Source organism: Lagopus muta, chromosome 4, assembly GCF_023343835.1.
Source record: "Lagopus muta isolate bLagMut1 chromosome 4, bLagMut1 primary, whole genome shotgun sequence".
Taxonomy (NCBI): domain Eukaryota; kingdom Metazoa; phylum Chordata; class Aves; order Galliformes; family Phasianidae; genus Lagopus; species Lagopus muta.
The window spans coordinates 64,695,819-64,711,783 of NC_064436.1; the positions used below are offsets into that span (position 1 = coordinate 64,695,819).

Sequence of the window (15,965 nt, forward strand, 5' to 3'; positions counted from 1 at the left end):
CTCCACGGCTACAGGAACAGGAAATACCATGAAGTTCTCTCATCCAGACAAAGACCAAAAAACCTGGGTAACTTTAGGCAGCCTACATCATGCTCCACACTGGCATGGCTCCCTTCGAAGTACTCAAGTTATGCACCCAGGCTACAATGTCAACCCCAGCTGACACCTTCAGCTGCAGAAGCACAGGTTGATTCTAATCATTTCTACAACATATATTCATCTACAAGCTTCCATCTAAAACACCAGTCACTATACAAGATGTTTTGCTGTAATTCACAAAAATAACCCAGCTTGCAGAAATTTATATTAATAAATTCAGTTTTATTTTGTAATATAGTCTGGAGATCAGTATTTCATTTATGTTAGAGGTTCCCCTCCCTCCCCCCCTTCCAACAAGTAAACAAACAAACCAAAACATACTTTCACTTCTCAGAAGTCTGCAGCATTATCAGATGTGAAGACAACCACAAGAATTATTCTGAATACAACAAGAAGAACTCAGGGCAACCAAGCATAAAGGTTGAACCTGTTCTCATTTCAAAGGGCTCACTTCATATAGTTTTGTACCTGGATTTATACAGCTCTTGCTGTTTTGGCTTCTTTTGATCCTTCTAATGCAGACAAACACTAGATATTCTTCAAAACTCTCTTTAATCTATCTGGACTTGCCCTGCTGGACATTAATAAAACTTGAAGGAACAAGCATATTAAAAAAAAAAAAAAAAGGATAAAAGAGAAAAAACAAAGGCCTAAGCTCCTCCAGGATCATTTTCAGAGCCCAAGAAACCCACTGTGCTGAAAGGCTCCTTTTTAAGAGGGAGGAAGGTGCTAAGTAAAGGATCCATCCAGTTCTATTATGGCCATCTCAGCAGTTCATCAGATCTCTGTCTAAATACAGAAGGAAGCAGAGATCCCACTTGCATCCAAAGGCCCTAAAGAAAACAATCATTTTTGCTCCTGGCAGGGATTACAGAGAAGACAGTTGGAATCTTCAGCAGAAGCAGGATCTTTATTTCAGGAGACTCGCTGTTGGTTAACAGCCATTTATTTTTTGCCTGTTGTCCTTCCTGAGAAGATGCAGGATTTCCCACAGTCTCTCAAAGCAGTTAAAAAAACGAGCCATTACAATGAAGCCTCAGACCCAAAGCACTCCACAGTCCCTTCAGACACACTCCCAAAGTCAGCAGATTTAACAAGTAAATAACTTACTCCTCCACATCATTACTGCAAACCTACAAGCAAAAAATCTAACACCTCTTTTAGAAACTGTAATTTCTTTCTGTATGCAAGTGAAAAAATCCACTTCTTTTAAAGCCTCTTGAAGTCTCACAAACCAAAGATGAAAATACAACAATTAGATTTATGAAGGGTTTTGCAGCTCAGCTATTTCAATGCCTAAATAACTGCTAAAGTAGAAAACTCCAAACCAGCACATGACAGTGTTGCTTTTACATTACAAACCTCTGAAGTATTTTGATGCTTCACTTAATAGTCTCAAGATCTATATCTGTTTGCTACTTCATTTAAGTTTTAATGAAATGCCTTCACTAACATTTGTTTATTTTTAGAGAAGCACTGCTCTAATGCCAAGAGAGCTATTTTCATTCTTCTGCAATATATATGTCAAGTAATTTTCTGATGAATTTCAGGATGAGTAATATTCCCATCCAAAACATAGATGCACTATTCCACATATATTTATAACTCATTCTTTTTGAAAATATGCAATATAAGCACAAAAGTCTGGATGCATTTCAGACAAGCATTCTAGTTTAGCAGTTAGAAGTGTTACTTCGCTGAACCTGGTTTAAAATGCTTCTAGCAATACTCCCAAGGAACTTTCTAACCTGCTGGTTCACTGTCTACAAGAAACATTGAAGTCTCCAACCCAGAACACCTCTCACTTTCCTCTGTAATGAATCCTCAGCACTGTGTACAATGTCCACTGGAGTTTGTGTATTTTCCAGTCTCCTCTTTGACTTGACTATCCTCAAGTGATAAATGACAGCAACTGCACAAATTTTTCTTTTAAGTGAGCAGGAATTGGTACGAAAATTCATTCTGCTGCTGTTTCTTTTCTGTATGCAGAGAAATTGATTTTCAAGACTATTAACACATGAATTTTACTTCTCCATTTTTCAGTTATGGCAGTTATAACACTGTTCATAAGTGCAGTGAAGCAAGGTTCAGTACATTCTTAGGTTTCCCTGCGCATTCTACACTCTTTGCTTAAGTGCATACCTTGAGAAACAAATCAAAGCAGACAGCATTGCAGAAAGACACTCAACAAACCTTGCGAAGACAAAACAGTAACCAGTAGAACACCTCTTACCTTTCTTTTCAGCACGCTGAGTTTCTCAACTACTCCATCTAGGAGACTAACAACAGAATCCACAGCAGGACAACTGCTCAGTGTCTTCTCCAGCTCTGCCACGACCATCGTAACGTGACTTGTCTCTCGATCAATGTTTTTCTGCGCAGCTCGAAACCGTTTGTTCAGTGTTTCATACGGCACCTGAACGAGAAACACAAAGTCATTAGGATTTCTGTATTTAAAAAAATTCAGGTCTTCTAGTTAATTAAACTTCTAACAAGTTTAGTTAATGACCTGAGTTTTCATTTCAAAGCCCTTATTTAAGCTCTTAGCATGGTGCTAACACACTTCAAAGATCACGAAAAACAGTGACAGGAAATAAGCTTGGAGATTTTCTGATACCCATGTCACTTATCCTGCCTTGACTGTAGCAAGCACCAATGAAAACAGAAAGCAAGGAAATGTGTGTTAAAAGGAAAGCTACAACTAAACTATCAAGAGAACATCCTTCAGAACAGGATTTTGATGGGTTATTTCTTTCCAGCAGGAATTCACAAGATAACTGCAAATTACATTCTGAAAAACCATATGTTATGCATATTGACTCCTGAAACAGAGATGACACATCAATAGTTATCAGGAAATGCAATAGATATACTAGTTGCTTCTACACAAAAGACTGCTTAAGACCACTTTCAATACTAGATCTGCTATGAATATAATGCTAAGAGAAACTTCATGCAATTAAGTTTCCCTTCAGTGAAAAAGCCTATTCCATATGACTCAGTTCAATTACTTTAAAATTCCATACCTTGGTTTAAAGGCTAATTGCTCTTGGAAGTCTTTTGTCCTCTTATTTGTCCCATGTGTTTACAAAACATTCATATCAAAACTGCTGCTGATAGCAGGTAGAAGTACAAATGGAAGTAATGTACAGCCTGGTCAAATTTTATGGTACTAAAAGAATTGGACAAAACAGTGTTCAGCAGTTCTCCATCACGACGCTTCCATTACAGCGAGCACAAGCAACTTGAAGTTGTTAGAACTGCTCTGTTACTTCAGAGCTCCAATGGTAACAGTAACTCTAGAACTAAACATTCTGTTGCTGCACACAACTCATCTGTATCTCATCTTGAAGAAGTCCTTTGGGTCATTACTATAATCCTGATTGCTTATTGCTGACGAAAGGCATAACTTCACTAACCACCAGACTTGTGACTGAAGATAAAACAGGAAATGTAAATCAGAGTTCTGTTTGGTACATATCATGTGTATTACAAATCTCTCCAGTTTCATCATTGCTAATCACATTTTATCAAGTCTGTGAATCCATTTTCTTCCTTCTAATCATCTGCACGCAAGAAAGTATCCCCAGGGTCCATCTCTTCCCAGGCTCTAGGGAACAATGACACAGCACAAGCACTGCAGTTCACAATTAGAAATGCACTGAGAAACAGCTCAGGCTCAGCATAAGGAAGATGAGCTTCCTAAGACTTCACACAACCTGTAACAGGTGGATCTTATTTGCCGTGGGAGTGTAACAGTAAGGTTACATTGGTAACTTTATTGATAAGGTACCACAGGACTTCTCCTGTCACAAACACTTCAGTGTTTCACTTCACTGCAGTGCTTTTTTGCCACCTCAGAGACCCAAAAGACAGAACAAACCTTTACCATGGGAAGTACCACTACGAAGCACTATTTTTCCCTGTAACGCTCCTAAAAAAAATCCCAGCACCACAATCCCCCAAGCTGAAACTGTGTAAAATAAAACACCACAAAAGGCTTGCCTACATCATGATCCATCTTTAGCCCTCACCTTCCTGACTTCCACAAAAACAAATCAATAGTTTCAGAGCTCCTCCGCAGACACCATGCGTTGCATAGGGGCACGTGGTTTTGAACACGTTTCATAGTAGAAAACCTTGTTTCCAGCTTCACAGCTTAATGCCAAACACCACTCTGACAGTACCTTCCTTGACCTCCCCACTCCCACCCCCCTATTCTTACTATTCATTAAAAAAATACATTTTCTTCAGTTACCTGTATTTACTGGGTTTACTTTCTGCAAGCATTTTGCCCATCAGCTTTCCACACCACACTGAAGACATGCTTCAGTCAACACCTGCAGAAGTCACTACTGGTTTGAGGTACCTTTGACTATCAAAAGTGGTTTTGTTAAATTCTGAAGACACTGGTCTGAAAGCCTTACCCTTAAGCTCCCTTTTCCTGAGTTTCTTTGCAGCATACAAGAGCAATAACACTTCCCGTTTCCCATGCTCTGTCTCTGCCGCACGCAAGTTTCTGGCACGCTCTGTGTTCCTATGACATTTAGAACAACTGGACTTTCAATTTCAGCTGACATCCTTACACACTTATATTGTGTCAAGGTACAATAGGTCTTTGATTCCTGTTTTATCCATTCCCCATCCTCCATCTCAAAGATTTTTACAATCTGATGTGGAAGAGGCTAAGAGCTGAATAATTTTACCATATCCTCTAGATATTAGATACAGATATTTCTAAACAATTTAACATATCAAGGGAAATGACTACAGGTAAAGGGACATACTTGTACAACTGCTCAATCTTGACCACTTGTCCTGTTGTTACCTGCAGCCTGAAACCACAGAACTCTTCAAAAGGCTACAGGCATTACATCAGTAAGTTTACAATTTACTCCAATACTAAAAGTAAATGGAAAAAAAAAGTAACCAAGCTGCTACAGACTACCAGAGACATAACACTTCTACTGCCCCTACCTTTCCATGACCAAACCTGGATGAAACAGCTATCCCTAATCAGGGCAACTGGTTTACAGAGCTCAGCCTGATTTAAAAATCACTACTTTCAGAGAAAATAAAAAGGAAAACACTACTAAACATCAAACAGTTTGAAACAAACCTGCAAGAGCTGACAAGAATGTATTTTGGAAAAAGCTCAACACCAACTTGTCCTACTCACTGAAGCTGGAAAATATACATTACACTTACAAGCACACAAAAGGACAAAAAGGACCAAAATTTGCAGGCAGCATGTGTGAATTCAGTGTCACTAAATCAGTTCTGCATCATTTCCTCATCAACTTTCACAGCTGCAGATACACCATCCAAGAGAAGCATGCACTAAAACAAGTCCAACTTAATTCCAACTCCTCCGAAGATCGAAGTTACAACAACCTACACAATGGATAAAGTCACGGAAATAAGTTTTTCCAAGATTCAAATTTTCCTACTGAAGCATTAAGGACAGCCCGCTTGGCTGGAGACTTGTGCACACAAGTGCTTCTAGGTGCTAAGTACTAACAGAGAGGCAGACATAACTGAATAATCTGATCCAAGTGTTTTCTTCATTGCAGCCATTACTTCACTCTGCAGTGTGAGCAAAGCAAGCCAGAAAGCTTTGGCAGAGCATGTTCTGGGACAGCACAAGCACTTGTAGCTCTGGAGACAATCTTAGGAGAGAACTCTTCCGGGTCTTAAAGCTGAAATCAGCAGAAGCGGAGGAAAGAAAACCCTGAGAGCTACACCTGAATTGTTCTCTTTTCCTTCCACTCAGATGAAAAACACAGCTAAGAACGTACAGCAGCAGCTTTAAGCTTATACTTAGGAACTCCACTGCAGCATTAACTGCCGTGCCTTCACCCATATATGTACATAAGGCACTAGGGCAAGACTGATTAAGGCTAAAAATAATGGTTTCAGTCTGATTAGATTGATTCTCAAATCATGTAGGAGCAGTGGCTAGGACTGTTGAACACTAGATTTAATATAGCACTTGAAATACCTTTAAATATACTGATGGCTGAATTTGAAATTAACTACTAAATACAATTTCCATCAAACTACACTTTGGAAGAAGCCATTCATTTACTAAATGAGGCCATTTTCTCGACATTTTCTAAACGCATAACGAAACTAAGGAGAAACAGCAAGTATTAAATGCTTGCATGTATTGTATCCTGATGGTTAGCAGACTGTATACATTTCTCAACCGTTTACTATCAGATTTTAGAAGAATCAATGCAGAAATATGAACAACATCATTAAGTCAAAACAAGCAATCCTCCATACAACATTTAAATGAGATTCTTTAATTTTCTTCTAAATGCACCTACATGCACATATTTAGTACTCTACCCATAAATCAGAAATATAGAAACAGACTGCCCACAAAGATTTACCTCAAGCCAAACTTCTCCATAGCTTCAGTGAAAACTGACTTACAAAAAAACAACACATGCCATAAGGAGATACCATCTTCAGTCTTCAGCATTACAGGACTGGAGTGGAACGCATATCATTTTCACCCTCACAGAAGTTCCATGATTATAGCGATCAAAGCTTCAAGATCTCCACTGCCTCAGAAGTATTTAACATCAGTGGGAGTCAGAGAAGCAGCCTGGACTTTGCCACTTTTAGCACCTGGAATTCCACTAAGCAGCTTAATGACATCTTGAGAACCTTGTAATGCTTTGGCTGTTCAGCAAACCCACAGCTTCCACGACAGTCAGCCACTCCTCAGTCACTCCTCTTTCATTAGGCACTGGGGTTTCCAAACATACTTTCTCCCAAATACAGAACCTTTTATGTATGAAATTAAAATAAAATAACTACAGCAAAATGATTTTTGCAAAGGTGTTACACTAACCCAGCCACAACAAAAAGCAGGTTGAGTCACAACCAGAAATGCAGCGCTCCCTATCATCATGGTAAACAGACATCCATTTTATTCAGCTGCAGTTCCACTAATAAGCAGTTTAAGTGACAAAGGCTTTACAGACAGATCAGCAGAATAATGAACATGAAGAAAAGCATCGAGCTGAAAGTGTGCCTTAGCAACAAAGGACAGTAAAGCCTCAGCAGTAAATGCTGCCACTGTCTCCACTTGCCAGGTTTTCTCCCAAACCTTTCAACTCCTGTACCAAGCAACTGGTCAGGGCAGGGGGGCTGGATGCATAGAACACTAAGTAGGCTTAAGGAAAGGAGAAAATGACACTGCAAAGCTGTTACCACCTCTCTGAAACATCATGGAAAACAAAGAAAGTCCTCAGTGACTACAGAAGGGCACATTTATTGCATCTCTTCCAAAAGAGAGAACGTGGAAAACGTGGTCTTTTAGTTTCTTTGCAGCCAGACTAGAGAGATGCAGGCTGAATGAGTGGAATATAACCTGGGTCTGAGACTGACTGGACAGCCAGGCTCAAACAACAATGATCAGTGATTGAAAATCCACCTGATGATTTACAGTATCTGACTCCCAAGGACTGCTATCAGCTCCCATATAAACGTCTTCATCACTGATCTGCATAATAGGACAGAATCCACAGGCTCATGGAGGACAACAAACAGCCAAAGTGCTCAGTAATGCTGGATGGTAGAGCTGATATAAGAAAAAGTCTGACAAGCTGGAGAAATGCACTAAAAGCTTCATGAAATTCAATAAGTCAAAAACCAGAGCTCTGCACCTTGCACAGAACAGTTCCATAGATTAGCAGAGGCTGCAGAGTAACTGGCTGGCACTACCTCCGAAGAAAATGATGCAGAGGTCCTGCTGGATGACAGGCAGGACTGGAATAAGCAACAGACTCCTGAGGCACAGAAAGTTTACCACATACTGGGCTGCATTAGCAACACTGAGGACAGAGGTTTGAGAGGAATGATTATTCTCTATGCTCAGAACTGCAGCATACTCATTCAGAATATTAAGGCTGTTTTTCAGGGCCCTTCACCATTCCATATAGATGAATACAGCAGGAGGACATGAAATCAAGAGACTAAGAGAGGCAGACCTGTTTCACCTGTAGAAGAGAAGGCTACAGGAAGCAGGGAGGGGCACAGCCTGATAGCAGTCTTCTGCTACCTAAACATGAGTGACATAGATAAGAGCTTCCCAGACTTACAGTAAAGAGGAAGGAGGCATAGTTGACAAGTGTCATATGAAGATATGAGTGGCCACAGCAGGTGAGACCAGAAGTCCCTCTATAACTGTCCTTCATCTGACAGCATCAGCACTTGAAAAGGCAAGAATTTACTAATCCCAAATGGTCTCTTAAGACTATCTGAACAAGAGGTGGGAGTTTCATAGTACAAACACCACAGGTTATCATCCATGAGCTCTTCTGGTTGTTCTTGACCTGCAGAATTTCAGCAGTGCAACATCCTACAGTGAGGCATTTCACTGTTTCATGCACTGTGTGAAGAAACACTTGTTGGTTTTCATTTATCATTTACCAGCCTCATTTGAAACCATTCAGTTTGTTTGGAACAGAAAAGCACGTTCACCATCCCCATGACCCTCATGCTGTCTCTTGAGAATTAAGATGCTCTCCATTCTTTGAAGACAGCCGTCCACATCTCTACTCATCCTTACCCTTCTGTGGACATTTTCCAGCTTCACTGCATCTTTCTTCAAGATGAGCCAAGGAAGAAAGTCATTCTAAGAATGATACCATGCATTTTTAACACTACAAAAAAATCAATCTCTTAATTTTTCTCCCTTTCTAAACACTTAACTTGATCTTGTGGACTGTTCACAGAACATTCGCTATAACCCTTAAATCTCACTAAGCAATAATGAAGACTTCAGAATCTTTTATTTTACATATAAAATCATTTTTCCTCGCACAATCTCAAACAACTGTAACAAACACTTACCTACACTCAATTTCACTTATTTTAATACCTCTACCATCTCTTGTCCAATGCCTCACACTTAGTTTGCATCTATAATGCTATAATTACCTCTGTATCATCAGGGAAATGGAATCAACTCAGTACTTGTTCTGTTCCAAGCTGTTCAAGGCAAATATCAGCAGTTCTAGCAGAGACTAGAGCAGAACACTAATATTAACTTTATTCTGTGCAAGGCTGGCTACTAAACCTTGATGCTTATTTCCTCTCTTCTGCCCAATTACCAATCCAGTCAAAAGCTTCTTTCTTTCAAGAGTTCCTGGTAAGCGATACCTACTAAAAGCATTCTAGAATACTAATTAGCAAAGTGTCATCCACCCCCAACTTCTACCTTTATTTTTAAAAGATCACAGAAATCCAGAATTTTTGCATGGGCTGACTCTCATTTTTTGGCCCTATTAACTAATAGGGAGCTACTTTATTAGGACCTTAGGACCATTAGGTCTTAGGAGCTGCTTTATTAGGAAGAATAGTTTCTGCTCATCAATAAGCTGCTGGATGGAAGGGGAAATCAATTACACTTACAACTCACAAAAATTTCCTTAAGGAAGCAGAATCATTGAAACACATCCTTCTACCTTGTCACAGCTGTCCCAAAAAAAAGAAAACAAAACACCTCAGTACTTCAGGAAGAAGTGTGTCAAATGCATTTAGTAGAGAGTTTCCAGAAAGCCATGGATACAGGATTGTATGAAAAAAATCTAAGTCAGAGTAAAAACGAGCCTTTATCCCCCCTCAAGTCCTGAGCCTTTGAACTCCAGTTCTCAAACTGTTCTGCTGACATCCTACAGACTGAATTCCTTCTTCACTTGAACTGATTCAAGCCTGAAGAGTTCCACATAATAGCAGAAATTAAAACCAACCAATCTGCCTGACCAGAACATTAAAAAGATCATTCCTATTCCACAGTGATTGCATATAAAAACTACTTAAATTACAGCTATCATTCAACTACTGGAAATTATACAGCAAGAATGATACTTCAAAAATGTCATCACAATGGAAGGAAGAATTACGTGGAAGCACTTCCAAATGAAGGAGTGAAAGCCACCAATCAATCTCTAGCCTTCAGCTAACAGGGATTCTCTAAGGTTTATTTTCTAAAAACAAACTTGTTTTTCCACAAAAAAACTAAGCACAGACAACATCTTTTACATAGGTTTAAAATTTTTGTAGAAGAATAATCCATTTCTCTATTTGATGGAAAGATAATCAGGTCCAGCTTGATAGCAGTACTAACTCATGCAGAGAACTTTAGCTATAAATCCCAACTTTAGTGATGTCTGTATGAATCATCCTCCTTTAACATTAATGCCTCCCAGCTGAAAGCAAGTAAAACTTCTGGCCACAAAGAGTGAATTGTGTAAGTACAGAAAGACCTACACAGCGTATCTCTTCCAGCGAACCCAGCCTTGGGCAGGAAGGAATTTGCAACGGATTTTTAAAACTCTTTTCAGGTACATCAAGTTGGGTAACTGGTGGGAATGACAAAGAAAAGGAAGATTCAAGAAAAATAAAAGAGTCCTACCAGATTAGATGGGGGAAACCATTACAGAGCTATGCTCTCCTTTCAAGGGTCAGAAAAGTGATGTGCTTCCTCTCAACTGTGTTAGCTTATAACACCTGCAAAGCACCAGAGGGTTGTATCAATTTACACATCTTTAAGTCAACCCGACAGAAGATTTTCTGTGGTATAAATAAGCTTTTTCAAATGCAGTGTACTGTGCTTGTGTATGAAATTAAGTCAAGCCATAGATAAGTAGGGAAAAGAAAGCAAGGCTGATTAAATGATCTCAAACAAAAGCAAACAAACACAGAAGCAAAGCCAACTTAGTCTTACTTTATGCAAGGGGAAAGAGGAGGAACAGGAACATGGAAGAGAAAAGAATCATCATCTCCTAAAGTTTGAAAATAAGCAACATCAGAAGGAGGTAAACAGAGTGAGGAAATACTTTTGAGCTTTAAGATGCTTCCTTGATACCGAATTCCTTCACCTTGCTTACCATCAAAAATTATTACGTGTGGTGCCATTTCAAACATGAAGCAGAGAACACTAAACTGTAGCAAGTTCCCAGTTGAGCCAACAGCACATAAACATTTCTATGCAGAATCACTGAAACTCTTAACGTTTTTTTTCTTTTTATTTCTTCCTCCAGCTCTTAGATAATTCTAGAGCTGAATTGGCATCATTATTTCTAACTCAACTCATCCAAAATGTAAATTATATCATCACTTATTCACAGAATGAATTGTTCTGATTCATAGCTCTTATCAATCCCTTTATTATCCCTTGTAGTGATATTTCTTTCTGTTCCTAGGCAAAATTAGAAAATTAAAAGAAAATTAAAAGAAAGGAGAAGTAACATATATCCAAAATGAGAAGCTTGGAATAATGGCTAGACTTAGGCTGAATTAGGTACAAGTGTGAATATGAATTCTTAAAGATACGGATCAAAAGAGAAAAAATAATTTCACAAGCCTTAAATGCAGCTGTAGATCATTTGGACTTTTTTTTAGAAATATTTAAAAAAAATTTTTTTTTGCAGTATAAAACCAAATAGTTCTTAGTTAAAAGTGCCAAAGAAAACATCACCACAATATTTGAAGCTGCTACTTCAAAACACTAAAGAGTTAACAGTGAAAGATCTTAGACTGTTCCTCTGCTACACATTTATTAAGAAGCAGCAATTATCCCAAACATTATCCACTTGTACAAACTGCTAGTAGTGTATATCAGTAATTGTTCATTAATATATGTAAGCAGCTTTTGTATAAGATCTCCAATAAGTTCAAGCAAATGCTTTACGAAGCTGCTGTATGGTCAGCCAGAACCGACCTGCATCGCAATGCAAGGTTGACAGCCACGTGCAGAGTCCTGCCTCAAGCCACACTACGGGCACAGACTTCCCACAACACTGGTTTACAGCCGCTACCTTAAACCACACCTCATAGGAACGCTCTTTGCTCTCCTCCTTTTAGGAGGGGAAATGAAGCATTCCTCCCTGCCTAAAGCAGCAGCCAACTGGATAAGATCATACAGCAGATCCACACCGTAAGCAAGTTCCTTTCTCTGGTTAAATCCTCCTTTATTCTCCAAACATTTGTTCATTTTAATCCAGCATCACCTGTTTAAATAAAAGCAGTTGCCACTGTCCTCCTCCACATTTGCACAGCCATGAGCCTTTAGGCTGGGGATCCTCTCTTTGGCCTGACTGCTCCCAAAATAACCAACTCCAGCTGAAGAGACAGCATTGCACCTAACGTATAATTAAGGATTATTGGCTCAGCAGACCTCTATCAGGAAACACGAACAACCAAAGGTCTACTCAGTAAGATTACCTGTGTTACTTCAGTGCTCACTGCAGCTTATACAAAGCAACACCCAGAGTGCTCAAAATCAAAGCTGAAGTGAACCAAGTGTGGGATGTGAAACAGTTCTATTATTGGGTACCATGATAAAGATATCCTGACAACAAAACCTTGGTTTACTGAAATAGGCAATAACATACGTCAGATTGGATTAAGTAGCCACTGATACAGCATATTTCACATTCTGTATGAGCAAATACTTCTGTAGGGCGCATCTCGGGCTGTTCATTATGGGAGACAAAACACATAATGAAGGCAGCTTCTGAAGCTTACAAGGATTGATGGATTTTGCCAGTGAGCCCTTTTAAAAACACCCACCTGCTTCCCTAAGCTTACGGGCTCTAAGGTGCACCGTCATGCTGCTTAATACAGGAACTACTGAAATGAAAGATGGAAGAGGAAAAGAGAATTGACACTGGGTAGTCCCCAGCATCCAGTAAGGATTCATTCCTCCCACAGAAAGTTTCTTCTTACCATGACAGTTTCCAACCAAAACCAACGACATATCTAGCTCACGGCTCCTTGCTGCCTTAACTGTGTTTTCCTCCTGCACTGATCACTTGCGAATTGTATTTTACAGGGAGTGGACAGGGGTGGAAAAGAGACCAAATCCCACAGGAGCCAACTCCTACCCTCGCTGCTTTCCAAGGTTAAACTCCCCCTGCAGTCCCAATACCAGATTTCTCATTGAGCAGAAACACACTGCGCCAAGTGCAGCAGAGCAGCAGCACAAGGCGTCACGCCTGTTTGCTGGCATGCAAGCATGAGGTGTTGAAACAGGAAGTGCATGGTTCAGCAACATACTAATGCTTGGTATGGATATTTAATGCGTGCTGAGTGAGTCACAGCAGCCACTTTGAAGACAGATTTAGTGTGAGATACAAGCACTCACACCACATTAGCACAGAGCTCATTGACTACTATAGCCAGCTTCAGCCTTCCACCTGAGGAGCATTTCAGCCACTTACTGATCAACAACTGCCATGAATTTGCTGTGCAGATACACTGAAAGGGCACTAGGTACTCCAGCTGTATTACCTCTGTCCTCGTGTTGTCTGTACCTCTCTCACTGAGCAACTTCTGCTGTTGTACATTCAAAGCCAGACATGCACCACTGAATACTTCTGTCAAATTACAAAGCTATGATTAAAAAAATAAACTCCAATCAAGCGTATAAAGGTGGAAATAAACTTTTCTGCCTTAGCAGGAAAAAAAAGTCGACCAAAGTAATCTGCCATTTTCATTCAAGATTCCACATGGTGGTTCAGCATGCACCTTCACAGTCTGCAGGTGATATAAAACTTGAAGCTGCTCATATGCCAGATGGTCATGCTGCTGCTCAGAGGGACCCCAAAGGCTGGAGAAAAGGGCAAATAGAACCTCACAGAGTTCAGAGGGAAATGTCAAACCCTGCATTTGGGAACAAACCACCAAATGCAGCAGTACCTACTGGAGACAAACAGGTTGGAAAGCAACTTTGCAGAGTAGAACGTGGAAGTCAGAGTGGACAAGCTGACTGTGCAACAGTAAGAGGCCTTTAGAGCAAAGAAGGCCAACAGCCCCCTGAGTTGTGTCAAGAGCAGCACGGCCAGCAGGGCAAGGAAGGTGAGCCTTCCCTTCCACATGAATTATGCTCATCTGGAATGCTGTAATCAGTTCTGGGCCTCCTCTATAGGAGGGACACAGCAGTATGCACAGAAAAAGGCCACAGATTACCAACAGGTTGGAGCATCTCACATATGAAGAGAGGCTGAGAGAACAAGGACTGCTTAGCCTTGAGAAGAAAAGGCTCCTGCTAAACCAAATCCACGTGCACTACACCTGATGGGGACAGGAAAGAAGATGGAGACAGACTACATCTCATCAGTAAGATGAGAGATAAAGACAATAGGCACAAAATGGAAGACAGAACAACTCCATGTAAGCAATTTTTTGTTTGTTTTAAATTCATAACAGAGGTCAAGCATTAGAACAGATTTGCCCAAGGAGGCTGAAGGTTCCATCTTTGAGATTTTCAAGACCAGGCAGAACATGCCCTGAGCAACCTGCTCTAGCTGCCTCCACTTTGAGCTCAGCCAGTTGGAGCGATGCTGTGAAGTCAGGACAGAAACAACATATGTTCTGTTATCTGTTCCCCTATTTAAAGATCAGGTAGACATGGTATTTCCTTGAGAAATTAACATCTTATTAAGTCTGCTGCCAGTATTCCCCCAACACAGCTGCCAACAAAAGAAGCCAATCAGCAGCATCGAAATGATGCTCAAGAATTCTGTGCTTCCACAACTCTCATTTTGACCAGCTGTTTTTTTTTAAAGCAGATAGCTTTAAAAAACCACAGCTAACCCTAAACTGTTGCCAGTGAACAAGAATATCATGACATGACCATCCCCTTAAGATGGAAGACCTTACAGTTTTGGGGTCCTATTCCATTTTGCTTGCTAGTTCAGTTTAGTGATTACTCTCACTGCTAAGGATACAGATGAACTATCGAGCTTCTTGTCATCACTTGTTTATTAGTGTTTCAGCAAAGAACCACAATAACAATGCTCGCATTCATTCATTTTTAAGTTGCCAGCCTTCATGTTCTATCCTCCAGCTGAAGCCTGCAAAACTCTTGATCAGCAGGCTTTCTCCCTCCCCCCCCCCTTAAAGATTCCACAGCACTTCGAATGAAGAATAGCTGGCAGCCTTCTTGTCCTTGACAAGGAGGAGGCACGCTGAGGAAATACTCAAGCATTATTTTATATGCTTAAATAACTTCTCTAGGTTCATCTGAAGAAGTCAGTTTACTCCTCCTCAGCTGAACTGCTGAAGAACAGCTGAAGCATTTCCACTTCTGCAGCTGCCACAATCCAGCAGTGGCAAAGGGATGTCCCTCTGCAGTTTTAAGCATTCTTCCACATGAAAGGCACTGTGTAGAACATACAGCAAATGCAGAGCTATTACACAACCACTGTCTAGTGATGTCGGCATGAAGAAGCTAGTGGGAGAAAACATGAAGGACATACATATAAGTCTGTAATCTTTTATATTTTCCTCACATCAGGGAAAAATCACCAGTATCTAAAACTCCAGGAGAAATATCTCAAGCCACTGCATTGGTGATCGTAATTAAAAGCACAAATGACTGTGCATCATTTCACAAAACTGGAAATCAAATCCCCACAGGGGCTCAGTCCAGTGGAAACTTTTAGGCACCTGCCTGCCTCTTAGTAAACAAAGTGGAATTTGCTGTCAACATATTTCAGCAGACTTGAGCCTTCTGTGATCGTCTCTGCCTGTCGCTTTTTCACCTTCACCACTAAATTGTTTTGATACATGACTCATGGTTAACAGCATTTAAGAGGTCATAAGAAAAGCTTTGAGCAGACATTACTAAGGCAGGTTTTTTAAGCAAAAAGAAAAAAAAAAAAAGCTACCAAGGATTAGAGAAACAACTCAGCAGTTGAATGGGTGCTGGGAAGGATCAATAAACACCAACCTCCCTAGGAAATTAAAAGGGCATCTCACTCTCTTACTGTTTAGCTCCCCAACGTTACATACAACATTCCATCCTTCAATGTATATTTTTGTTCAGATTTGTCAAGAAA

The 15,965-nt window shown here is 40.1% G+C and overlaps 1 protein-coding gene across 4 annotated transcripts in view; it reads right to left on the reverse strand.

Annotated features, from left to right (window-relative positions):
- MAEA (macrophage erythroblast attacher, E3 ubiquitin ligase) overlaps positions 1–15,965 on the reverse strand; it is a 47,049-nt gene that overhangs the window by 29,388 nt on the left and 1,696 nt on the right. For 3 of the 4 annotated variants that reach the window (XM_048942494.1, XM_048942496.1, XM_048942493.1), the window contains exon 2: positions 2,333–2,515. In XM_048942494.1, the coding sequence (XP_048798451.1) occupies positions 2,333–2,515 (183 nt within the window). Of the gene's footprint in view, positions 1–2,332; positions 2,516–10,534; positions 10,630–15,965 lie in introns of all 4 variants that reach the window. The other variant, XM_048942495.1, reaches the window with a different exon arrangement.